This window comes from Neomonachus schauinslandi, chromosome X, assembly GCF_002201575.2.
Source record: "Neomonachus schauinslandi chromosome X, ASM220157v2, whole genome shotgun sequence".
NCBI classification, from domain to species: Eukaryota; Metazoa; Chordata; class Mammalia; order Carnivora; family Phocidae; genus Neomonachus; species Neomonachus schauinslandi.
Window position 1 is genome coordinate 110,558,780 of NC_058419.1, and position 25,526 is coordinate 110,584,305.

Sequence of the window (25,526 nt, forward strand, 5' to 3'; positions counted from 1 at the left end):
TTGCTTATACGCGCTCTCTCTCAAATCTTTTTTTTAAGTCAATTTTACTTAAGAATGCCCCTCAGTAACAATAAAAATTATTACTCTCATTAAATCCAGCCCTTGAGTTCACACCTTTTTAATATTGAATGACAAAGTAGGAAGTGCTACATAAAGCACTTCTGCATACTGTGAATAGGAACAGTTGTCTCGAGGAAAAACCCTTGTGTGATTGAGTTGCAAGCTGAATTGGCCACTGTTTTTCATGGAACACTATTTTAGAATTGACAAACCTGGGTTTGTGGTTATCATTTTCTCAAAAATGAATGAGATGAGGCTGTTACCCCAAGGAAAACAACTGGCAGCATTTGTTGGTGTTGACAAGATTTAAGCTTTTCAAGCAAAAATTACAAGTTTTGAAAAACTAGTATCAGCTTTACAACTTCACAGTAAAGACTTAAGGGATTAGTGATGGTATTAATGAATGTGACTTTTTAATATTAAAGGTGTTGACATTTGGAAGATCTTCATAGCTGAATCAACCAGTATTTTCTGAATGGTCAATGGATTTTAATGTAATAGGATGGAAAGGTCATTGATTCAGTGTTAGATTCCACATTGCCGCTAACCTTGAAGAAATTACCATTAGTCGAGATTGGGTGTAGTACCAAAACATACAGTTACCTGAAGGGGCTATGAGAATGTTTTTCCCTTTTCCAACTACATGCCTCTGAGGCCAGATTTTCTTCATTGCTTTAACCAAAAGAACGTATGACAACACATTAAATACAAAAGCAGAGCTGAGACTATTAAGCCAAACTGTGAAAAGAGATTTGCAAAAATGTGAAAATGCCACTCTTAATATTACTTTTGGGGTTTTTTTTGTTACTAAAGCATCAGGTTTAGTGAATTAATATTATTTTAAATTTCTAATACATCAGTATTCATGAATATAACTCACAAGTGAACTTGTCCTTTCAAGGAAAACTGAGTGTGTGTTGCCAATACTACAGTTGCACTATCAAGTAAAAATTTAAAGTTTTGGGGGGGTGGGGGGATGGGTTAGCCTGGTGATGGGTATTAAGGAGGGCACGTTCTGCATGGAGCACTGGGTGTTATATGCAAACAGTGGATCATGGAATGCTACATCAAAAACTAGTGATGGGGGCACCTGGGTGGCTCAATCGTTAGGCATCTGCCTTCAGCTCGGGTCATGATCCCGGGGTCCTGGGATTGAGCCCCGCATTGGGCTCCCTGCTCAGCGGGAAGCCTGCTTCTCCCTCTCCCACTCCCCCTGCTTCTCCCTCTCCCACTCCCCCTGCTGTGTTCCCTCTCTCGCTGTGTCTCTCTCTGTCAAATAAATAAAATCTTAAAAAAAAAAAACTAATGTATGGTGATTAACATAACAAAAAAATGAAAAAAAAATTAAAGTTCTGGAAAATTTGGGGTGCCTGCCTGGCTCAGTCGGTAGAGCATGCCTCTTGATCTTCGGGTCATGAGTTCAAGCCCAAGGTTGGGTTACCTTCTTAAAAAGTTTTGGAAAACTTAACATCCACCACTATTAGCAGATAGAAAAGTTCTTTGGAAAGGAGTCTCCGTTTTAGGTATAAGGGTAGGGATTGCAAACTTCTCTAAAGGACCAGATAGTATTTTAGGTTTTGTAGGCCATATGGTCTCTATAACAACTACTCAGTTCTGCCATTGTATCACAAAAACGGCTATAGCAACACACATGAGTGTGTCTATATTCCAATAAAACGTGAACAGAAATAGGTGGCAGGCTACATTTCATTCATGCATGGGCTATAGTTTGCCAACCCCTGCTGGTAAGGGTCTCAGACAAAAAACGTGAGAACTGCACTAGACTAACAACTAGATGGCATAATAGATTTTATTTCTTTTTGTTAAAGATTTTTATTTATTTGACAGGGAGGGAGAGCGGGAACACAAGCAGGAGTAGTGGGAGAGGGAGAAGCAGGCTTCCTGCTGAGCAGGGAGCCCGATGTGGGGCTTGATCCCAGGACCCTGGGATCATGACCGGAGCCAAAGGCAGACGCTTAACGACTTAGCCACCCAGGCGCCCCTAGATGGTATAATAGATTTGAAGATAACCATTCAAGTGTAACTAGATTTTTAGGAAGTTAATCTAATGGAAAAAGCCCAGCACACTAATACTTCAACATATTGGCTTAAATAGAAAGTCTTTGTATTCATAGATGATATGACATACTATAAAAAATGCCAATTCTGGGGCACCTGGGTGGCTCGGTCGGTTAAGTGGCTGCCTTTGGCTCAGGTCATGATCCCAGGGTCCTGGGATGGAGCCCCACAGAGGGCTCCCTGCTCAGCAGGGAGCCTGCTTCTCCCTCTCCCTCTGCCACTCCCCCTGCTTGTGATCTTTCCCTCTCTCTGTCGAATAAATAAATAAAATTTTTTTAAAAATGCCCCAAAGGCAAAGGAAGCAAGGGCAAAAATGAACTATTGGGACTTCATCAAGATAAAAAGCTTTTGCAAAGCAAAGGAAACAGTCAACAAAACCAAAAGACAACTGACAGAATGGGAGAAGATATTTGCAAATGACATATCAGATGAAGGGCTAGTATCCAAAAATCTAAAAAAAATTTTTTTTAAGATTTTATTTATTTATTCATTAGAGACAGAGAGAGAGAGAGGCAGAGGGAGAAGCAGGCTCCCAAGGAGCAGGGAGCCCGATGCGGGACTCGATCCCAGGACCCTGAGATTATGACCTGAGCCAAAGGCAGACGCTTAACGACTGAGCCACCCAGGCGCCCTAGTATCCAAAAATCTATAAAGAACTTAAACTCAACACCCAAAGAGCAAATAATCCAATCAAGAAATGGGCAGAAGACATGAACAGACATTTCTGCAAAGAAGACATCCAAATGGCCAACAGACATATGAAAAAAGTGCTCAACATCACTTGGCATCAGGGAAATCCAAATCAAAACCTCGATGAGATACCACCTCACACCAGTCAGAATGGCTAAAATGAACAAGTCAGGAAACAACAGATGTTGGCAAGGATGCAGAGAAAGGGGAACCCTCCTACACTGTTGGTGGGAATGCAAGCTGATGCAGCCACTCTGGAAAACAGTATGGAGGTTCCTCAAAAAGTTGAAAATAGAGCTACCCTACGACCCAGCAATTGCACTACTGCATATTTACCCCAAAGATACAAATGTAGTGATCCGAAGGGGCACATGCACCCCAATGTTTATAGCAGCAATGTCCACAATAAGCAAACTATGGAAAGAGCCTAGATGTCCATCAACAGATGGATAAAGAAGATGTGGTATATATACACAATGGACTATTATGCAGCCATCAAAAAATGAAATCTTGCCATTTGCAATGACATGGATGGAACTAGAGGGTATTATGCTAAACGAAATAAGTCAATCAGAGAAAGACAAGTCTATGATCTCACTGATATGAGGAATTTGAGAAACAAGACAGTATCATAGGGGAAGGGAGGGAAAAAAGAAAACAAAATCAGAGAGGGAGACAAACCATAAGAGACTCTTAATCTCAGGAAACAAACTGGGGTTGCGGAAGTGGAGGGGGGTGGGAGGGATGGGGTGGCTGGGTGATGGACATTGGGGAGGGTATGTGCTATGGTGAGCGCTGTGAATTGTGTAAGACTGATGAATCACAGACGTACCCCTGAAACAGATAATACATGTTAAATAAAAAATTTTCTTTGAAAAAAAAATTCCAATTCTCCCCAAAGCAATCTATGATTTCTTTCTAAGATTTTTATTTATTTGAGAGAGAAAACAAGCATGAGCGGGGGGCAGAGGCAGAGGGAGAAGCAGACTCCCCGCCAAACAAGGAGCCCAACATGTGGCTCAATCCCAGGACCCTGAGATCATGACCTGAGCCGAAGTCAAGACGCTTAACCGATTGAGTCACCCAACTGCCCCTCTGATTGCGACATAATCCCGATTAATATTCCATCATGATGGGGGAGTGTTGTAGAAAAACAGGTTCTTGGGGCGCCTGGTGGCTCAGTCATTGGGCGCCTGCCTTCGGCTCAGGTCATGATCCCAGGGTCCTGGGATCGAGCCCCACATCGGGCTCCCTGCTTGGCAGGAAGCCTGCTTCTCCCTCTCCCACTCCCCCTGCTTGTGTTCCCTCTCTCACTGTGTCTCTCTCTGTCAAATAAATAAATAAAACCTTTAAAAAAAAAACTGATTCTAAAATAAGTTCATATGGAAGTCATGAATTTCTAAGAATTCTAAAAACGGGAAAGAGGACCTCTTGGTCAAATAACAAGTCACGCCATAGTGACAAACAGATGCAGTAACAAAAACAGAACAGAGAGCTCAGAACCAAGTCCATGTATATATGATAATTTGATATATGATAAAAGTGGTTTTGAAATATGGGGGAAAGGATAGATTATTTAATGGATGGTGCTGAGAAGCTACACTTTACAGAGAGAAGTAAATAAAGATCCCTATCACGGGCGCCTGGGTGGCTCAGTTGGTTAAGCAACTGCCTTTGGCTCAGGTCATGATCCTGGAGTCCCTGGATCGAGTCCCGCATCGGGCTCCCTGCTCAGCAGGGAGTCTGCTTCTCCCTCTGACCCTCCCCTCTCTCATGTGCTCTCTCTCATTCTCTCTCTCAAATAAATAAATCTTTAAAAAAAAAAATTCTCTAAAAAAAAAAAATCCCTATCACACCATAGACTGAAAGTAAATTGCTTTAGAGTAGAGGTATAGATGATCTCGGGGCCAGGGAAATATAAAACAATACCTCTCTGATCTTTGTTACTTCCTTCTAACTATGTGAGGACTGCAGTTTGAATTTATCCCTTTCCCCCTTGACTCCCATCTGCACGGGGATTGAAGGGCTGCAATAAACATCCCATAATTTGGCCTTTTATAGCTGCATTTAAAAAAATACCTCAAAGTACAAACCATAAGGTGAAAAGTTGATTAATTTTTTTTAACGATGGGAAAGACTAGGATCAAGAATTATGGATGGAGGGGCGCCTGGGTGGCTCAGTCGTTAAGCGTCTGCCTTCGGCTCAGGTCATGATCCCAGGGTCCTGGGATCAAGCCCCGCATCAGGCTCCCCGCTCAGTGGGAAGCCTGCTTCTCCCTCTCCCACTCCCCCTGCTTGTGTTCCTGCTGTCGCTATCTCTCTCTGTCAAATAAATAAAATCTTAAAAAAAAAAAAAAAGAATTATGGATGGATGCTAAATCTTAGGAGGAAGTTTTGACAAGGAGTAGGATATTTGCATGGCTTTACAGTGCCTCTCCACAGATTGCGTATTAGTACCTCTACAGTGGTTAAAGTGGCAGCCAATTAGGTAAAATTATTGTATCCATGTTATATTTACTGAGGTTGATAACTAGTATGGTTGTCTAAGAGAATATTCGTATTAGGCAATACACTTAGAAGTAATAAGGGCTAAAGGGCCATACATATGTATGCAATTTACTCTCAAAACCAGTTGAGGATAAAAAGATAAATCACATAAGTGGGGTAAAATGTTAACAATAGGTGAATCCGAGTTAAGAGTATATGAGTGTTCTTTGTAAACTCACAACATTTCTGTACGTTTGACATTATTTTCATATAAGAAGCTTTATAAATGGATGGATTTGGGCATAAAAATTAAGGAATTTTGCTAATCTTAGAAAAGGTTGGGGCGCCTGGGTGGCTCAGATGGTTGGTTAAGTGGCTGCCTTCAGCTCAGGTCGTGATCTCAGGGTCCTGGGATCGAGCCCCGCGTTGGGCTCCCTGCTCAGCAGGAAGCCTGCTTCTCCCTCTCCCTCTGCTTGTGCTCTCTCTCTCAAAATGAATAAATAAAATCTTAAAAAAAAAATAAAAGGTTAATTGACTAGTGTGAATTTGCAACTTTTAAACCTATAAGGAATTATCTAGAATACAAGAAACTCCTGGAAATCGGGAGGCTGGATGTCTCAGTTGGTTAAGCGACTGCCTTTGGCTCTGGTCATGATCCCGGGGTCCTGGGATGGAGTCCCACAGCGGGCTCCCCCTACTCTGCGGGGAGCCTGCTTTTCCCTCTCCCTCTGCCTGCCACTCCCTCTGCTTGTGCTCACTCGCTCGCTCTCTGTCAAATAAATAAATAAAATCTTAAAAAAAAAAACTGGAAATCAACAGGAAAAAGACAAGTAGACAAAAAGATGGACAAGGATCGAGTAGGCAATTTAAGAAGAATAAACCAAGGGGCACCTGGGTGGCTCAGTCAGTTAAGCTGCCTACTCTGGATTTCAGCTCAAGTCATGATCTCAGGGTCCTGCGATCGAGCCCCATCTCAGGCTCCTCCTCCACCTGGAGTCAGCTTGAGGATTCTCCCTCTCCCTTTGCCCCTCCTCCTGCTCGTGTGCTCTCTTTCTCTCTCTAGAATAAATAAATCTTTTAAAAAAAAAGAGTAAACCAGAATGAATGACCTATTTCTAATTTGTATACAGCTGCAATGAATAGATGTTGACGATTCCAAGCAAGGAAAAACAGTGATAGCTATTGTGCAATTATCATTTATATAAATTAATGCCATGCATATCTTCACGACACTATATATTTGGAAAATGGAGCTACAAAAATAGTGAGGTGCCTATGACTGGAGGAATGGAAGTGGGAATAGAAAGTAAAAATAGGGGAAAAATAGAATAAAAGTAGGATGGGGTGCTATTCCGGCATGTCAGCAAGACAAGAGCTCAAGAGTTGGATGAATTATGAACTACTACTCAAGGTCTGTAAGAAAAAATGAGGGTGGGGGGAGTGAAGATGGCTCCCATGCCCTAATTAACTTGGCTCAATCTTACTTGGGTTAGAAACTGTTTTCTTTACAGCCAAGGGACCAGCTCCCACCTGCCTGCTTTCTTGCTCATTTGTGTCTAAAATCCCCTTCTGGCTTTCTCACTACGGTCACGCCCTATTCCCAGCGCACCTTTGGGAGTGCCACCAACACGTTCATCATGTTTTTCTGCCACAAAGGGACTCTCCAAGCTTTTCACTACTAATTCAGATGCTGGTTCCTGAGGGTTTGAGTTTGGTGGGTTTTTAAAAATTCGTATAATTTACAGGTCACCCATTTAAAATGTACAGTTTAATGGTTTTTAGTGTACTTATGGAGCCAAACATCACATAATCAAATTCTAGAACGTTTTTTATCATCCCCAATAGAAATCTTGTACTCTTAGCTTAATTCCGTTTTTTAATCAGGCATTTATCTCTCCCCCAGGGGTGGGAGTTAAAACCTCAGAGGGCTGGTCACTGTCCAACAGAGAAATGTGCAGCCTGGGGCCCCACTGAAATCAGTTATCACTTGGCAGGCTATACCTGGGTAAACACCTGGAAGCTTGAACTGGCGCTATGCAAAGATATCTTTTTCAATATGTATGTTTCTGAAAAAGTGATAAGGGGAAAAGGATGTCCAGGAGAACCCCATCATCACCACTACACACACACCCTTTCCCGACCTCTACTCCTGAGGCTACTACACGTTTAACAGTTTCTTGTGTGTCGTCCTCGCAGAGATTTCTCAACTGGGCATTATTTTCTCCCCCGGAAAAAAGGAACCATAGAGTAGCTGTCGGTGGAATCTGCCAGGGAGTGAGGGCATGGTTGGAAGGCGGAAGGTTGGAAGTCGTAGGTCCCTACGATTGCACGCCCCTGCCCTGCCTTGAAGGTTGACCAGCAGGCTTACTGTAGAGCCGTCCTGGGTCGTCGCACGTCCTGGCTGGGCTGAGGGAGAACCTAGCACAGGCCGCCCATCCACCTTGAGAACTGGAACCTAATGCGCTTGGCGGGAGGGTCGGTTGGGCGTCTGCACCAGTGGCACCTGCCTGAGGCCCTAGCCAGGAACGTTTCCAGAGCAGCAGTACTGAGTATGTATGTGTGTAGACGCCTAGTGTGTGTGAACGTATGCATGCTGTGTGAGGACGTGTGTCCACGGTGTGTGAGAACACGTGCGTGCTGGGTGAGCACGTGTGCACGTGGTATGTGTGCACTGTGTTCACAACTCTGTGAGGATGCGTGCATAATGTCAGAAACTGCATCTTATGTGTACAACGGTTTGAGTGTGCGCACACTGTGGGGAGGTGCGTTTACACTGGTGTGTACACACTACGTGTAAGCAGTGTCTGAGGAACCATGATGCTTGCGCGCTGTGTGAGGACTGGTGTGCACATCGAAAGTGCGCGCGGTTTGTGCGCGTTCTGTGAGAACTAGCGCGCACGCTGCCCGTACCCGCCGCGTGCATGTGCCCTGTGAGGGCCGGTGTGCCCCCCGCATGTGCACGCGGTGCGCGTGCGCGGCGTGAGAACCGGTGCGCACTTCGCACGTGCACGCCCTGTGCGCACGCTGTGTGAGGAGGACGCGTGCGCGTGCGGGTGCGCGCCGGTCCGGTGCGGCGCGGCGGCTCCGGCAGTGCGCCTGTGCGGCCAGCGGGTCCCGATGGAGCGCGGCGGCGGCTGCGGGGTTGGAAGCGGGACGGAGGGGGCTGCGCGGGGACCCCCGCTTTCCGGGAAGATGGCCGAGTCGGGCGCGGTGCGGACCTCCCCGCCCAACCACCGACCTTCAGGTAGGGGCCCCGGGGTGCGGCGGGCGCGTGGGGGCTTCGGGTCCCCCCCCGGGGGGCGGGGCGGACCCACCGTGGGCCGCGCAGGGCAGCGGCTCTGGAGCGCGCGGGGCTGGGACGCAGCGCGGTGCTGGGCTAAACGCCCTTCTGCCGGCCGGCGGTCGACTGGGTGCGGTACCCAGGGTGGTGACGCTCGCGGTGCCGGTGGCAGGGGCCCCTCTCAGGTGGCCTGAGTGAGTGGGTGCAGTTGGGGGTGGCTTAGGGTGGGTGGCAAGTATGTTTGGTGTGGGGAATCTGGGCCCACGCTGGGTGCCCCAGGGGTCCCGGGGGACCGGCCCCCTCTCAGGGAGCAGCCGGCGTGGGGGGCACTGGGGAAAGCTGAGCGGGCTCCGGGGGGTCGCTGGGGCCTGCGCGCTCGCCTACTCTGCGTCTTGGGAAATGCGCGCGAGCGGCAGCTGCAGCCGGCCCTGAAGGTGGCCCGACTTCTTGCTTCGCGGCATCCCGGGGGCAGATTCGGCACATCACCTACTGACAGGGGCGGAGCGCCGTCTGGGCGGCCGGGCGCGAGCCCCGGGCCGGGTTCCCCCGCCAACCCGCAGGCGCTCCCGCAGGCCTCGGGTGTGTTGCCCAGGGGTCTGGTGGGGCCGCAGGCCCCCTCGAGTGGCAGCGCGACCACTGCATCTCCCAGCCCGCGAGGCTGCAACTGCTAGGAGCTATGGAGGGCTGGTGCCCCAATGGGCTGCCCAAAAATGAGCGAAGCAGGGGGAGATTTTGAGGACATATGGCAGAATTTTAGATAAGCAGGTCTCATGTCTTCGACGTTCTGTAAAGTGGTTGCAGGTAGTGCGGGGGTGCAAGCAGCGAGGCAACTGATTTCCTGCTGTTTTTCCTAGCAACACTTATTTTTTTAAGTTAATGTGACCTATTTTTAAAACATTTTTTACTGTAGTATAACATGCATACCACAAAAGCGCACAGATCTTAAGTATCTGATTCGAAGAATTATCACACCGAAGATATGAGTATTTTATATGAGGTGAACCAAGGAAGAGAAAGAAATCAAGGGAAATGTTCTTTAGTCACTTAAAACATGCTTTTCGTGGTGGGTGGGAGGTATTTTCTGATTGGGCCTTCATTTGCATCGTTCATAGGAGGAGGTGGCTTAAGTCTTTCCCAATTTGCGTTTTTCATCGTGCATTTTTAAAGGCAGAATATAACAGATATCACAGGTTAGTGATATAAATACTATAAATATGTATACTTCTATTTTCATTCTTTTTGCTTGATTTGAGAAACTCAGATGTGTCTGCTAGGAAAGAACCCAGAACCCACCAACCCACCCAGCCGTCAGAATCAGCTTTGGGAGAGGGAAACCTAGCAGAAGAAAATATTGGAAAGGTTGTTGAAGTTTGCAGTTTTATTTGGGAGTTTAAATAATAGGTTATTTCCATGTTTTAAGGGCAGGGAGGGGATTTTTGGTTGGGCTTGCAATTTATCTGTGGAATTTAAATTTCTTTGAAGGAACTTAAGAAGGGGGCATTCTTATTAAGCCCTAGTAGGAAACTTTATTGTAGAACCATTTAATGCATTCTCTACTGATATTAAGATTAGCTTAAAGCTGTTTTCCTTTATTTGAAACTGGAACCATAGAAACGCATGTGAAGGTTTAAAATATTACACTTACATGCGTTACAGTTGGTGTGGAAAAATTGGGAGTGTTCAATTTAGGGGCCAGGTAGTACCATGGTTTGTTCTTTTGAGGGCTAGTGAGGCCAGTTACTTAGAAAAATAATATCCTCAGTAAAATCTGAATTATTGAGGTTTTATTGTAGTCCATTCTGGATGCTGATTATTCTTGGTTGCCCAGAGGCCTTATCATTTGGGACCCATTCCTAATGAGATTCAACCTGCACATCTGGGGGATATGAGTTGGTGAGTGGTTTTCCTAGGAACTGTTGTAGAAGGTGACTAGGGAATACCTCTGGTGGTTTGCTTTAACAACAGGTTCTTCCAATATTGAAATCCTTTGCACGTTCCCATTACCCACCAGTGATCCTTTTTTTCTTTCCTTTTATTTACCCCCAGGATGGAAATTAGCAAATTTACTGTTCTTTCTAGTGCTTTGTTGTATGCACCGTTTAACTAATGAGGAGCAAACCCTTGTTGCTTGGATCTGCTTAAATACCTTTAGCCGGCAGATAGAATCACCGGATCTCAGCTGTCAGACTGCCTCAGTGTCACACAGATCCTGTGCTCCCCTCAGCCTCGAAATGCCCCCTTCTTCCCTTTTCCCTTTCCAGGGTTCACTTCCTCCCTCTAGGCTCCTCTCAGTCAGAATTAAGGAACTTCTTATTGTCTGTGCCTGAGGCACCTTCAGCAAAACACTCTTATTCTGCCTGTTACATTAACCATCCAGCTCCTCTCAGCAGGCCGCCTTTGAGTACCCACTGTGAGCCAGACCCTGTGCTGGTGGCTGCTGCTGAAGCTGAGGAGATTGAGCGCCAGAATGCCTGGGTGTGAATGCCACCTCGCCACTTTCCTGCAGTCTCACCTCAGGGAAATTATTTGACATCTTGAGCTTCAGTTTTCTCACCTTTAAGATGGGATTAAGAACAACATGGGGAGGGAGCCTGGGTGGCTCAGTTGGTTAAGCGACTGCCTTCGGCTCAGGTCATGATCCTGGAGTCCCGGGATCGAGTCCCGCATCGGGCTCCCTGCTCGGCAGGGAGTCTGCTTCGCCCTCTGACCCTACCCCCTCTCATGTGCTCTCTCTCTCTCATTCTCTCTCTGTCAAATAAATAAATAAAATCTAAAAAGAAAAAAAAAGAACAACATGGGGAGACAGAAGCACTGCTTTGAGGAAGGAATTAGTATCTGTAAAGCAGTGCCTGACATGCAGTAAGTGTCAAGGTGGTTAACAGTTATTTCTTGTTATATCATCGGCTTGAGAACAAGGCCTAGGTGTAGGTTATAGGTGCCTCTCTCAGTGCCACCTGATACAGGTACACAGTAAGTCTATAACTGATGTTTAACAATTGCATTATGCTGGGAGCAGCTACAGCTGGGTCCAGTGCTCAGTAAATATTCATGAGTTGGATGAAAGCAGTGTGTTGGTGGAGTTTGTGATAGTGGAATTACAAAACATGTTTCCTAAGACCTGTTGAGTTTTCCGGTGCATTCGATGGGTGAATGTTGTTTATTGAGTTGAACTCATTTGCCCATTGTTCCCTGGTAAGGAGAGAATTGCTTTGAGGAAAGATGAGGTTCCCTTTTGTCCTTCCACTTGCAAGTTTTCCATCCCCTACCCTAGATCAGGAGAAAGTAGGAGTGCAAAAGTTCAGGAGACCCTCCCTCAGGGGCCAAAGTAGGGTAGGACTGAGTAGGAAAGGCTGAGAGTAGGTCCCCAAGAAATCAGAATTCTTCATCTTTTTTAAAATTGTATTTAAGACTATTCTTGAATACTTTAGTTCTTTTTTTATAAAAGATTTTTACGTAATCTCTACACCCAGTATGGGACTTGAACTCACAACCCCTAGACCAAGAGTTGCATGCTCCACCAACTGAGCCAGCCAGGCACCCTGAACAGTTGAATTCTAAAACTGCTTGGACCTAAGAAGAGCAAGTTGAGTTTGTGCATGCGTATTAACATCTCAGGTCCTCTTGGCATTAGGAAGGACCCATGGGTTACGAGGGAAAGACACAAAGTTGTGTTTGGTCTGGGGCTTCTGGCCTTGTTTAGTGATGGCACTATGGGACTAGGACTTGGCGGGACCGTCAGGGCAAACCGCTGAAAGTCTGCCTGACCATCAGCGGTTTCTCTTCTGATGTCCCTACCCTGGCGACACAAGTAGTCAAACTCTTTCATTTCTATTTCTAACCCTTCTTCCTCTCCAAGATTAAAAGATGTTTTCCTCTTGTTCAGATGCCCCATCTTCTGGAGTAGTTTGGTTTTTTTAAAAGAACATCCCCTCTTTTATAGGAATTATATGGATTGACTTATAAAACAAGGATTTGCAGGGTTGATTTGAGCAGGAAGAGATGGGGATTTCTGGGGGATGTTGGTGCACAGTCTGGTGGGCCTTGTTGGGAGGATTTAACAGGATATAACTCGGAATGCACTCAGCTCCCAGGATGCTGCTGCTGCTGATACTGCCTGGTTTGGGGGGACTACTGGTGTGCTGCATTGGCTCTGGCAGCAGTCCAAGGATTTGAAAACTTTCCCAGGAAGTGGCTGTGGTTGGGAGTAGCTGCTTTTGGGGGACTGTGGCCTGGAAGAGATTGCCCACTGCCCATCTCACATCTCAGGTGACCTCCTTCAAATGTGGAGTTGGCATCTGGGGCTCTGGGGTAGGCTAAGCCTCGGAATCCCCCTCATCCACCTCTGAGGTCTGTCTGAATGTAGGCCTTTATCTGCTTTTCTATCAGGAAGCATTTTTGCTATCTTTTTGACTAGGAAGTTTTCCTCTTTTTAAAAGCCATGTGATTAGCAGAGGTCAGGTTATGGCTTAAGCAAAAGGAAGACAGGTATGAGTGAGCTACACAGCTGTCAAATAGTCATGCAAAATTCCCGTGATCCTTTGGAAGAGTAGGGTGTGTCTCCAGGGTACACAGCTCCTGGCTGGCACTGGGTTCATTCACTATCTGAAAATACCTGCTCTTCCTCTTGACGCCAAATAGGCTGGCATCTGTTAGCCCCAGACAACCCTATGGAATGCTTCTTGCTCCTTTGTCATCTCCACCCTCTTCATTTTTACTCTCCTCTTTACTATGTAGTAATAACTTTAGTGAGACATTTTTTATATACAATTCATTTCACCCTTTTAAATTGCACAATTCAATGATTTTCACTATTTTCACAGAGTTGTACAGCCATCACCAGAGCCAATTTTAGAACATTTTCATCACTCCCAGAGAAACCCCATACCCATTAGCAGTCATTCCCCATTCCCCCTCGCTGCCCTCCCCCCAGGTATGGGCAGCCACCCATCTACTCTGTAGAGACCTCTGGGGTTCTGCCGGGCGGTCTTTAGCCTTTGGTGCAGACACATGTTGTTCTTGCCCGGCAGTCCATGGGTGGGTCTCCTTGTATCAGAGGTTTAGAAACCATCATTCTGCAGTCTCCATCTTTCAGGTCCAATACTTGTTTCACCACAAAGCCTTGCCTTGCCACCTTCTGTGCCTTGTGGTGCTCAGCGCCTGCAAGGCAGCAGACCCTGAATGTAATCTCCCTCCCAGACAGCCTGCAGTTACACACTGCACATGTGTTCATTTTAGCTCCTCAAATGGTAACAGCTGCCAATTGTTGAGCACTTACGTGCCAAGCACCATTATAAGCACTTGTCGTACATTATTTTACTTTATTCCTTACCACCACTCTTTATACTGTTTTTTTTCTGTTTTCATCCTCATTTTAGAGATGTTTCAATTCTCTATTGCTGTGTAGCAAACCATAACTTACCATTTCTCACAATTCTGGGGGTTCGTTGGGCTCAGTTGATTGGTTTTTCTGTTCCATGTGGTGTCAGCTGGAGTCGCGGTCAGCTGGGAGCTCACTTGGGTTTGTAATGTCCAACATGGCCTGTCATGGGCCAGGTATCTAATCACAGGGAGTCAGTCCTGGACTTCTCACAGCATAGCAGCTGTTCTTCAAGAGTGAGGAAGCAGAATTTGCCAGTTCTCTTAATGCCTGGGCTTGGAAGTCCCAGAATGTCACTTTTCCTGCATTCAGTGGCTAAAGCAAGTCGCAAGGCCCGCCCAGATTCAAGGGGAGGGAGCTAGATTCTACCTCTTGATGTGAGGAGTGGCAAGCACCTACGGGTAGAGGAGGAATCTCATTTTTTGGAGATTCTCTACTGCAACAGGTATGTTGAATGTAAAAGAGGTTAAATAATTTGCTCAAGGTCATATAGTAAGTGGCAAGCCAGTGTTTTTGACTCCAGAGTTAAGTATTTTTAAACTTCATGCCACATGTGCCTTCCTAGATAGATTATAACAAACTCCTCTCACACACCAAGTGAGCTCCCGGCTTACTGCGACTCCAGCTGACACAACTGTACCCCTCTCGAGATCTAGCTCAGTACTCTAGGTCCACATTTTATAAGGATTTTGTGTGCCTTTTCCTTAGTATACAGTTTTTCTCCCCAAAGGTAATGAGGACCCACATTTCTTAGAATTACAGCAAAAATTTTCTAAATTAAAATGCTTAGAGGAAGAAAATTTCCATTTAACAGGATTTCTGGTTTGCCAGGAATCAACTTCCTACTCTCTCTGTGCCAGCCTTTATTGTTGGGCTCTGGAAGATCTCCTTACTACACTTTTATGTCTTAGGGCACTGTTGGGTATGACTGAGGATTGCAGTTCTTGGGTTATCACTCCAGAAGGCCCAGGGAAGATTCTCTTATATTGTAGGCCAGTGTGTCTCAAACTAATTCTGGTGACCAGTTTGGTTTTTGTTTCTTGTTTCTAATTTCCAATCTGTTGTTGACCAGTATCTTGGCAAAATAGAATAAAAAAGACTTACTAGAAAAATAAAATGTAAAGGACATGGAAAATATAACTCCTGATTTTTAAATATTAGATAGTAGATTCCAAGGCATCAGTGGATATTAGATTAGTCTGTCAAATTGCTATAAATGTTTCTAAATGCATGCTCTCAATGTATGTCCTTATTGTGAGTGATAACGAACAGTAAGGAGACTGGCACCCATTGACGGGCCACACTCTGAGTAGCTCTGCCCTGGGCTAGCATTTCCCAAAGGGTGTGGTACACAAGAGGGTTTTAGGTTACATATGGACAGATTTATCTTTTCAATTTTAGGTTAATAGTTGTGGGATTTTTAAATTGTATTATAAAAATACAACTAGTACATCAAACTGTAATTTCATGAATATTTTCAGAATGAGTAGAAAATGAAAAGAACTCAATTTAAAGAAAAAATAATAATAGTATAGATTGGTGCTGGATAATACACCTAGCATGCTAGCCATATATATAATCCTAAATTTTCTAGCAGCTGCATTTGAAAAAGTAAAAAAGAAAAAGGTGAAGTCATTATAATACAATTTATTCAGGGACGCCTGGGTGGCTCAGTCGGTTAAGCGTCTGCCTTCGGCTCAGGTCATGATCACAGGGTCCTGGGATCGAGCCCCGCATCAGGCCCCCTACTCGGTGGGAAGCCTGCTTCTCCCTCTCCCACTCCCCCTGCTTGTGTTCCCTCTCTCGCTGTCTCTCTCTGTCAAATAAATGAAATCTTTTAAAAAATTTATTTAACCCGGTATACCCAAAATACTATCATTTCAACATGTAATTAATATAAAGAATTATTAATAAGAGATCTCACAACGTATTCTTTGCTACTAAGTCTTCCAAAACCAGTATCTATTTTATGCTTTCAGCATGTCTCCATTTGGACTGGTCACATTTCAAGTGCTCAGGAGCCAACTGTGACTAGTGGCTAGCATATTGGACAGGACTCACTGATCTAGACCATTTCCATCATGGCAGAAAGTTCTTTTGCTGTAGGAATGACACCATGGTCACATAGGGCACAATGGTTTTGAGTGCTGTCGAGAGTGGTATGAATGTGTACTGTGGTATTCAGTCCAACATGGGTAGGCATAATGGAAATGGAAAGAGGCTTTGATAAAATGGTCTCCCCTACAATAAGGCAAAACAGGTTTAATCCCCAGGCACTTGAAGGGAGAAGCAGCATTTGCTTTCTCCAGTGTGGCCAAGTGGTAAGGTCCTCATACAAAATGTTGTCTTGGTGACCTGACACACTGTGCAAAGAGGGTAGGCTTGACTTTGTGGTAATTGTTAAGCTGTTATCAGTGGAAAGCATGGTATAATACTGATAGGAAGATGGGAGGAGACAGCAGTATTAACCAGCTCAGAATCTCCCAAGTTCAGTGTCGGGGTCCTGTGGGGAATCCTCTGGTTTAGGATGGGCTCTGTGAGGTCAGGTCTCATCATTTCCCCCCAGAGTTGGTGCTGTGTCTTCCTAGTACCTGTTTACAGAAGCTACTTGCTCATTATGATCAGCAGGTTCCTATTGGTTGACAGGACAAACTCTGGGGACCACGTTACTGGGCAGTTCCGGTGAATTCACAGGCTGGTCCCACCCCATGTCCTGGGTTTGATTATGTGAGAGAGCTGGCACTGGCTAGAAACGGACTTAGTTGGGCAGGGCCGGTTAGCCAGCACTCACTTTCAGGGCCTGCGGGACAAGTCCCTGCCCAAACCAAGTTGTTTTCCTCCTGAGCCATTACTCTTTCTCTCTCTTTGACTCCTAAGTCTTAGAAATTAACTACTGGTTGGAGAGTCTGGGTGGCTCAGTCAGTTAAGTGGCCTACTCTGGATTTCGGCTCGGGTCATGATCTCAGGGTCCTGGGATCGAGCCCTGAATCAGGCTCCCTGCTCAGTGGGAAGTCTGCTTGAGGATTCTCTCTCTCCCTCTGCCCCTTCCCCCACTTTCATTCTCATTCTCTCTCCCTTTCCCTCTCCCTCTCTCTAATAAATAAATAAGTCTTAAAAAAAAAGAATTAACTATTGGCTTAGCAAGTCCACCAGTGTGGAACCTGGGTTAGTGTGGTAGGTATATTGGCTTAACTTCCTTCTTAGCTCTAATTATTTAATTTTTATTTTTTTAAAAGATTTATTCATTTGAGACACAGAGATACAGAGAGAGAGAGCATGAGCAGGGGGAGAGGCAGAGGGAGAAGCAGAAGCAGGCTCTCTGCTGAGCCAGGAGCTGGTCGTGGGGCTCGATCCCAGGACCCTGGGATCATGACCCGAGCCGAAGGCAGACGCTTAACCATCTGAGCCACCCAGGGGCCCCTTAGCTCCGTTTTTTTAAAAAGATTTTATTTATTTGAGAGAGAGAGAGAGAGTGAGAGCATGGGGGGGGGCAGAGGGAGAAGCAGACTCCCCACTGAGCCCGATGTGGGGCTCGATCCTAGGACCCTGGGATCATGACCTAAGCCGAAGGCAGACGCTTAACCGACTGAGCTACCCAGGCACCCCTTAGCTCTATTTTTCTATTTATTTCTGTTCTATTTTATATAAGCAGAAGGAGGGCATAAATGAATGCCTGAAATTAATAAATACAGAGCAGGAAATGCCCCTGTAGCTTGAGTGTTTTATTTACCAGGCACCTAAAGCCCTTAATTAAACAGTGCTTTGTGTCCTTGTTTCAAAACACCACCTTAATATGTCTTCTTAACTTGAAATAACTATCTGAATTGTAAACTGGACAAAATGGGATTCTCCTGAGCTTATTTTTTACCCCCCGCCTAGATTCCTTTCCCCTTCCCTGAGCACCTGGGTGTGCTCTCCACTTACCAGAGAAGGAACCATCCTTGTGCATGGGAGTGGTGTTGCCTCTTAGGAGTTTTTGTTCTTTTCTACCTTAATTGTGTGTGTTGGGTTCTCTGGAGCACTCGTCAAGGGTGGTAAGTGGTGGTGAAATATTATGATAGCCTTCAGTGGAAGCTTTCCTTTCACTTGGATAACTTTTCCCCCAGTGGAGATGTATGTTATGAACAAAATTTAAGTGATCATTTTCATTAGCTAGGTAACCAATATTATTTAAGCTGTTTTAGTTACATCTTCAGACTATAAGCTCTCTTTTAGAAATTACTAATTCTAATTGTAGTTTTCTTACTGCAAAACGTGTTTCTGCTTTCCTTTTTTTCCCCTCCTCACCCACCTAAATTTCCACTTAACTTGATTTTGTTTTTGTCAGTCATAAATTATTTCTAAAGAATAATTGCTTCTTATTATATGTGCTGCCGAAGCGAGCACGAATAATTGCTTCTTATTAATGGTCCATTAGTTTTGACATATCCCTAATCTTCTGGGATGAGATTAGCTCTTTTTATAGTAGAACGGTCAAGAAAGCAGAATGTGGACCGTTTCAGTCTACCGTGTTAGCTTTAATGTCTCTTAGTTGTCTTTTACTTTCTCTCAGTTTTGACTAAGGGACCCCAGAAGACTTGGGGCCTTTCTGTTAAGGAGTACTGAATATCCTTTGTGGTACATAATTTCATCTTTATTAGTTAAAAACTAAAAGGATTCTTGGGACGCCTGGGTGGCTCAGTGGGTTAGGCGTCTGCCTTCGGCTCGGGTCATGATCCCAGGGTCCAGGGATCAAGCCCCACATTGGGCTCCCCCTGCTTGTGTGCTCGCTCTCGCTGATAAATGAATAAAATCTTTAAAAAAATAACTTAAAAAAATTAAAAGGATCCTTGCCACTTTGGTGTGTGAAGAAGATTTCAGAGTGAAATCTTTTTAAAGATTTATTTACTTTAGAGAGAGAGAGCTGGGGGGAGAGGGGCAGAGGGAGAGGGAGAGAGAGCCTGACGCAAGGCTCAGTCTCACGACCACAAGATTACAACCTGAGCCAAAACCAAGAGTCAGGTGCTTAACCACTTGTGCCACCCAGACGCCTCTAGAGTGAATGCCTCTTATAATCAGGCCAGTTCAAGCAGGAGATACCACATGCAAGGATCCGGGCTGCCCAATAGAACTTTCCGTGAGGATGCAGATGTTCTATGTTCCACATGGTAGCCACCAGCCACCGTGGGGCTATGGAGCACTGAGGAACTGAGTTTTTAATTGTAATTGATTTTAGGTAATTTAAATTCAAATAACCACATGTGGTAGTGGCTCCTGAATTGGACTGTGCAGTTAACTAAATGTTGACTAACCTTGCCAGGTGAGGATCTGAAATGAGGAATAAGTTTCAGGCCTTAAACAAGTTACTTCAAACTCATCTATTCTTGGTTTCTCCTCTACAAGCTGTGGTACTTGGTCGTTATTCAGCCACTCTCACATGTGCACAGGCCATCAAGTACAGAACCCAGAAGTTACCTCCTGTTGTTCATATCAGATCTGTAGGGCCATGATGGAATCTAGTACCCAAGACTTATTTCTGGCTCCTGGTGGCCCTGGGGTGCCCATGGTCAGCCAACTCCTCTCTGTCCCTGCCTCATTTTTGGCTCTACAAATTGGCTGGAGGATAAATTGGATTGACTTACAAGGCATTACCAAACCATTAGATGAAACCATGAGCTGTACAGGATTTGGGTGGCCTGTGGGGAGAACTTTTCATGAAAGACTGGCAGGGACTGAGACCATAGGCCTAGGCCAGAGAACCCTATGGTGGAAGGTGAGGTTGGTGAGGGCATTTGGGGGCATTGGGCACCACAGCTGAATGAGTCATATTCCCTCTTCTCTAGGACATACTCACCTAAGTAGATAAGCCTCAGCTCTCTTGTTCCAGCTTGTTCTTTACAAACTGTGGCCACAGCTGTTGGCCCATGAGAAGAACTCAGTTGCTTGTCTGTAAGACGGTACACTAGGAAATCTGACTGGTGCTTTCCAACTCTTGAGATACTGTGATCCTCCACTGCCAGCTCAGGAGGCAAAGGGAAAGGGTAGGTTTTTCTTCACCCTTTTGTTATGGGGATCACAGCCAAGTAGTCTTAGAGCCAACAGACTTACCAACTTTCCCCTTAACCTCCCCCATTACGACCAAGCAGGGACTTCTGCTTTCTCCTTTATCTCTTATGACCCCATCCCTCTTGCCTGGGTTAGACCTGTCATCTGGGGCCTGACCATTATTACAAGAGCCTTAGAGGTTTCTGTCCCTCCATCCACATCACCCTCCTGTCATGGATCCATCTTATCACTCTCTTACCTAACCACCTCTGACATTTGCCTAGCATGAGTGTAGTCTAAACTGCTGATAGGGCAGGTATGTTGAAATGGGGCTCCCACTTACCCTTCTAGCCCCCTCTCTCTGGCCAATGACCACTTGAAGCTTGTAGCATCCAGCACACTCTGCACCCGCTTACACCTCACTGCTCATGGACATGCTCTTCCCTGTGCCCAGAATTCCCTTCCTCTCTGTATCTGCCATGTTCATCCTTTAGTACTTGTCTCACATCTCACCTCTTCCCTGAAGCCTTCCCCGACCATACACTTTTGGTGGATTTTCTTTTCTCCCCCATTTCCATTATGGTGTTGATAATGTTAATGCAGATAAATCAGATCATGTGCAAATAAACTTGGGGTTGGCATTTGGAAACTTAAGTACACAGATCTTAAGCATATAGTGTGATGAATGTTTATTTATACACCTATATAACCAACGCCCAGATCAAAAACCAACATTTCCCGCACCTAGAAAGCTTCCTCATGCCCCCTCCTAGACAGTGGGCCCCAAAGGGAACCATTGTTCTCACCTCTTTTTTTGAAGATTTATTTATTTATTTGAGAGAGAGAGAACATGTGTGTGATGGGGAGGAGCAGAGGGAGAGAGAAACTCAAGCAGACTCTGCGCTGAGCATGGAGTGCTACGCAGGGCTCGATCTCACCACCCAGGAGGTCATGACCTGAGCCAAAATCATGAGTATCACGAGTTGGACGCTTAACCAACAGAGCCACTCAGGTGCCCCCTCACCTCTTTTCACTATCACGAGTCGGACGCTTAACCAACAGAGCCACTCAGGTGCCCCCTCACCTCTTTTCACTGTGTTTAGTTTTGCCTGTTTTTGAACTTTATTAAAATGGATTCACATAACATGCCCATTTTTATTATGGCATAATATACATAATCTAAAACTATTTTAGCAGTTTTTAAGTTCAGTGGCATTAAGGACATTCACATTGTTGTGCATCCATCACTGCCATCCATCTCCAGAACTTTTTCATCAAGTATATACTTTTTTTTTTTAAAGATTTTATTCATTCATTTGAGAGAGAGTGAGAGAGAGAGCACCAGCAGGGGGAGGGGCAGAGGGAAAAGTAGGCTCCCCACTGAGAAGGAACCCGATGCAGGGCTCTATTCCAGGACCCTGGGACCATGACCCGAACTAAAGGCAGACGCTCACCGACTGAGCCACCCAGGTACCCCAAGTATATACTTTTTTCTGTCTGGTTTTTTTCACTCAGTATTATGTCTGTAAGATTCACCCATGTTGTATATATCAGTTGTTCATTTATTTTTATTTCTGAGCAGTATTACATTGTGTGACTATTACTGTAGTTTGTTTCATCCATTCTTTTGCTAATGGACACATGGGTTATTTCCAGCTTCTTGTTCTTTTGACTAAAACTGCTATGAACATGCTTGTACACATCTCTTGGTGCCCATACAAATGCATCTCTATTGCTTATATGCCTCGAAGTGGAATTGCTGGGTCATAAGGTAGGCACATGTTCAGCTTTAGCAGATGGTGCCAAACTGTTTTCCAAACAGTTGGAAGCAGTTTTCTATTGTGGTTATAAGAAATTACTGCAAATTTAATGGCTTGTAGCAACATGAATTTATTATCTTATAATTCTGGAAGTCAGAAGTCCTAAAATATGTGTCAGTAGAACCTTTCTGGAGGCTGCAAGGCGAGAACCCATTTCCTTGCCTTCTCCATCCAGCTTCTGGAGGCTGCCTCCATTCTTTGGCTCATGACTCCTTCCTTTGTTGTCAAGACCAGCAGCATAGCAGTAGCTTCCAGTATCTCTCTCTCCAACTTCTTGTTCCACTGTCGTATCTCCTCTCTCACCCTCACTCTCCTGCCTCCCCTGTGATTGCATTGGGCCCACTTGGGAAATCCTGGATAATCTTCCCATCTCAACAACCTTAACTTAGTCACATCTGCAAAAGCCTTTTTGTCACAAAAGGTAACATTTTCACAGATTCCAGGGATTAGGACATGGACATCTTGGCAGGGATGAGGGGGAGGACATTATTCTACCTACCACCTGGCTGTACCATTTTGCATTCCCATCAGGAAAGCATCAGAGTTTCAGTTCCTCCACATCTTTGTCACCAGTTGGTATTGTCAGTCTTTTTAATTTTAGCCATTCTGATGGGAATGTGGGGGTACATCTACAGCTACCACCTCCAGACAGTATGTCTTCCTTTGCTCTGATACAGCTTTATTGCAACTGACAAGTATTATAAATATTTGTTTACATGCTTCTGTCTTGGCCAAACCATATATCCTTCATGCAGCAGGTCGTAGCTGGTTCAGTAAATGCTCCTTGGATGGTAAGTAATGACTGAGGGCATTTTTTAATAGAGAAGTGAGCAGAGCTAAAAATGTAAATGAAAGCATGTGCTTACAGTCCCATCTCTGGCTTGAAGTAGGGTTTCTCCCAAATAAAAAGTAGGACCAGAGCAAAGAACCTGGTTTCTAGCTTTTGCATGCTGTTGTCTTTCCCAAGATAGTTAATCTATAAGTGAGTAATGCTGTAGAAGGAGATGTGGGCCTCAACTCCTGAGGGCGTTGGTTGGAAATGACTTCACCTTATATGTAAATGAGAGGGGAATGCAGTTCCAGCAGGCAGTCTTCTGGGGAGTCTGATCTTGGACCTTAGCAGTATCTGAAGTTTTCCTTTTCCCTGGATTCTGCTCCAGTATAGCAACACACTTCAGCTTCTGGCTTGCAGAAGGAAGGACTGGAAGGTGAGTGGGGTTTCTTGATCTCAAGGAATGTAGTGTGTGTAGACTTAAAACCACCTTGAAGACTTGAGACTGGAATTTCTGAGGTGAAGGTGAAGCCAGAGTAGAAAAGAATTTCTTATGCCCCTGGACACAGAGTGGTGGGTGCAAATGTCTTGACACTAGGGAGATAAACCTGGCAGGAGGAATTAGTATTAGACAAAAGGCAGACCGGATTGTGGCTTCCTTTGGGAAGATTCTAATATGAGTAAATACTCTCTTTTTCTTGTTTGTTCCCAGTTTACTTTGCTGGGCACACCCCTGGTTTCATGAGGGCTATAAGGTTTCAGGGCCTCAGTCTTATCTTTCCAGGCCACTGACGTGTTGGCAGCATTCCTGCAGCCTGGCATTACTTTGACCCTGTGGGGTGTGGCATATGTGAGAGAAATGTTGCCATTGATGTGGCATAGGACTTCTTTGGCGCTCACGAGAAAACCTCTCTGTCACTGACAAGACCTGACTGGTCAGTATTTAGATCATAAAGGAGTTGGCCTTTTGAGAAAAATACTAGCTCAGGGTAGGAGTTACTATGTTGGGCCTATGCTGGGGTTATTGGTCCCAGTTGAGACATACTAACAATGTCACAGCTTTAGGGATTTGAATAAGTACACATGTGATTCACAGGATGATCTACAAACAAGCCAGCCATGCCAGCATGGAGGCATGACTGGGCCTTGGGTCGTGTGGCTGACACATACACCAGGAGGATTGGGATAGGCTGAACAGAGGCATGGCTATGTTTATGGAGTCCCAGTGACTTCCTGGATGTCCTCTCCTCTCTGCCTGGCATATTTGAGTTGTGGAAAAGTCATGTGGCTGCATTCCTGCTGAGAACTGACCTTCCCACACTCAGACCAAGGGCCTGGCCTTTTGGAGTTACCCTCAGTTGACACCAGGTCTGGAGGGGATCTTGAGAGAAAACATGGGGTACTGCCCCTGTAAGCAGGTGCATGTTAACTTTTTCCAAGACAGACAGTGGATCTTTGCTCCACGTTCTCTGAGGCTGGAGGGGCACCCCTTACCTCCTAGGTCAAGAAGTCCTTTATGTTTATATAGACATCTCTCCTCTAAATGCCCCTCCTCTTGCTTTGCCCTCTGTGAACAGGCAGAACAACCACTCAGCATCCTTTTGACAAAACCTCCCAGTCTCCATAAGAAACCCGGGGCCTTCTGTGGGGCCCAGTTCCCTAAACCTTCCTTACATGACTTTTTGTTTGGTGTTTACTTCTGTAACATTGGTGTCTCCCTTATCTAACTTTTTGCACAAATTACCCATTGTGTAGCCTTTTTACCTCTTTCTTCAGTTAAGAATTTACTGATGAGGTATCACCTCATATCTGTTAGGATGGCTATTATCAAAAAACGAAAGACAACAAGTGCTGGTGAGGATGTGGAAAACTGGAACCCTTGTGCACTGTTAGTGAGAATGCAAACTGGTGCAGCTGCTGTGGAAAACAGTATGAAGGTTTCTCAAAAAAAAAAAAAAAAAACACATAGAAATAGAATTATACCATATGATCCAGCAATCCCACTTCTGAGTATACATCCAAAAGAATAAAATCAGGATCTCAGGGATATTGACACTGTTCACAACGGCTAACATGTGGAAACAACCTAACAAATATCTATGTACAAATGAATGGATAAAGAAAATGTGGTATATACATATAATGGAATATTATCTAGCCTTAAAAAAGAAGAAAATTCTGCAATATGTGACAGCGTGGATGGACCTTTGATGACATTATGAAATAAGCCAGTCATAGAAAGACAAATACTGTATGCATATATTCCACATATATGAAACATCTAAAATAGACAAATTCACAGAATCAAAGAGTAGATTGGTGGTTTCCAGGGGGTAGGGGCAGCAGGGAATGGGGAGTTACTAATCAACAGACATAAAGTTGCAGTTAAACAAGAAAAGTAAGTTCTAGAGATCTGCTGTACGGCATTGTACCTGGAGTCAACAATATTGTATTGTACGTTTAAAAGATTATTAAGAGGGGAGGGCGCCTGGGTGGCTCAGTCGGTTAGGCGACTGCCTTCGGCTCAGGTCATGATCCTGGAGTCCTGGGATTGAGTCCCGCATCGGGCTCCCTGCTCGGCAGGGAGTCTGCTTCTCCCTCTGACCCTCCTCCCTCTCATGCTCTCTGTCTCTCATTCTCTCTCTCAAATAAATAAATAAAATCTTTAAAAAAAAAAAAGTTTATTAAGAGGGGAGCCTGGGTGGCTCAGTCAGTTAAGCATCTGCCTTCGGCTCAGGTCATGATCCCGGGGTCCTGGGATCGAGTCTCACATCGGGCTCCCTGCTCCGCGGGAAGCCTGCTTCTCCTTCTGCCACTCCCCCTGCTTGTGTGCTCTCTCTCTCTCTCTCTCTCTCTCTCTCTCTCTCTCTCTCACACACACACACACACACACACACACACACACACAAAATCTTTAAAATATAAGTTTATTAAGAA

General features: G+C 45.1%; 1 protein-coding gene across 3 annotated transcripts in view; it reads left to right on the forward strand.

Annotated features, from left to right (window-relative positions):
- Positions 1-8,361: 8,361 nt before the first annotated feature.
- MAP7D2 (MAP7 domain containing 2) overlaps positions 8,362-25,526 on the forward strand; it is a 113,711-nt gene continuing 96,546 nt past the window's right edge. For 2 of the 3 annotated variants that reach the window (XM_044911712.1, XM_044911713.1), the window contains exon 1: positions 22,969-23,025. Coding sequence is in view for 1 of the 3 variants with exons in the window: in XM_044911711.1 (XP_044767646.1) it covers positions 8,434-8,560 (127 nt within the window). In the remaining 2 variants the exon portion in view is untranslated. Of the gene's footprint in view, positions 8,561-22,968; positions 23,026-25,526 lie in introns of those variants that run through there. The other variant, XM_044911711.1, reaches the window with a different exon arrangement.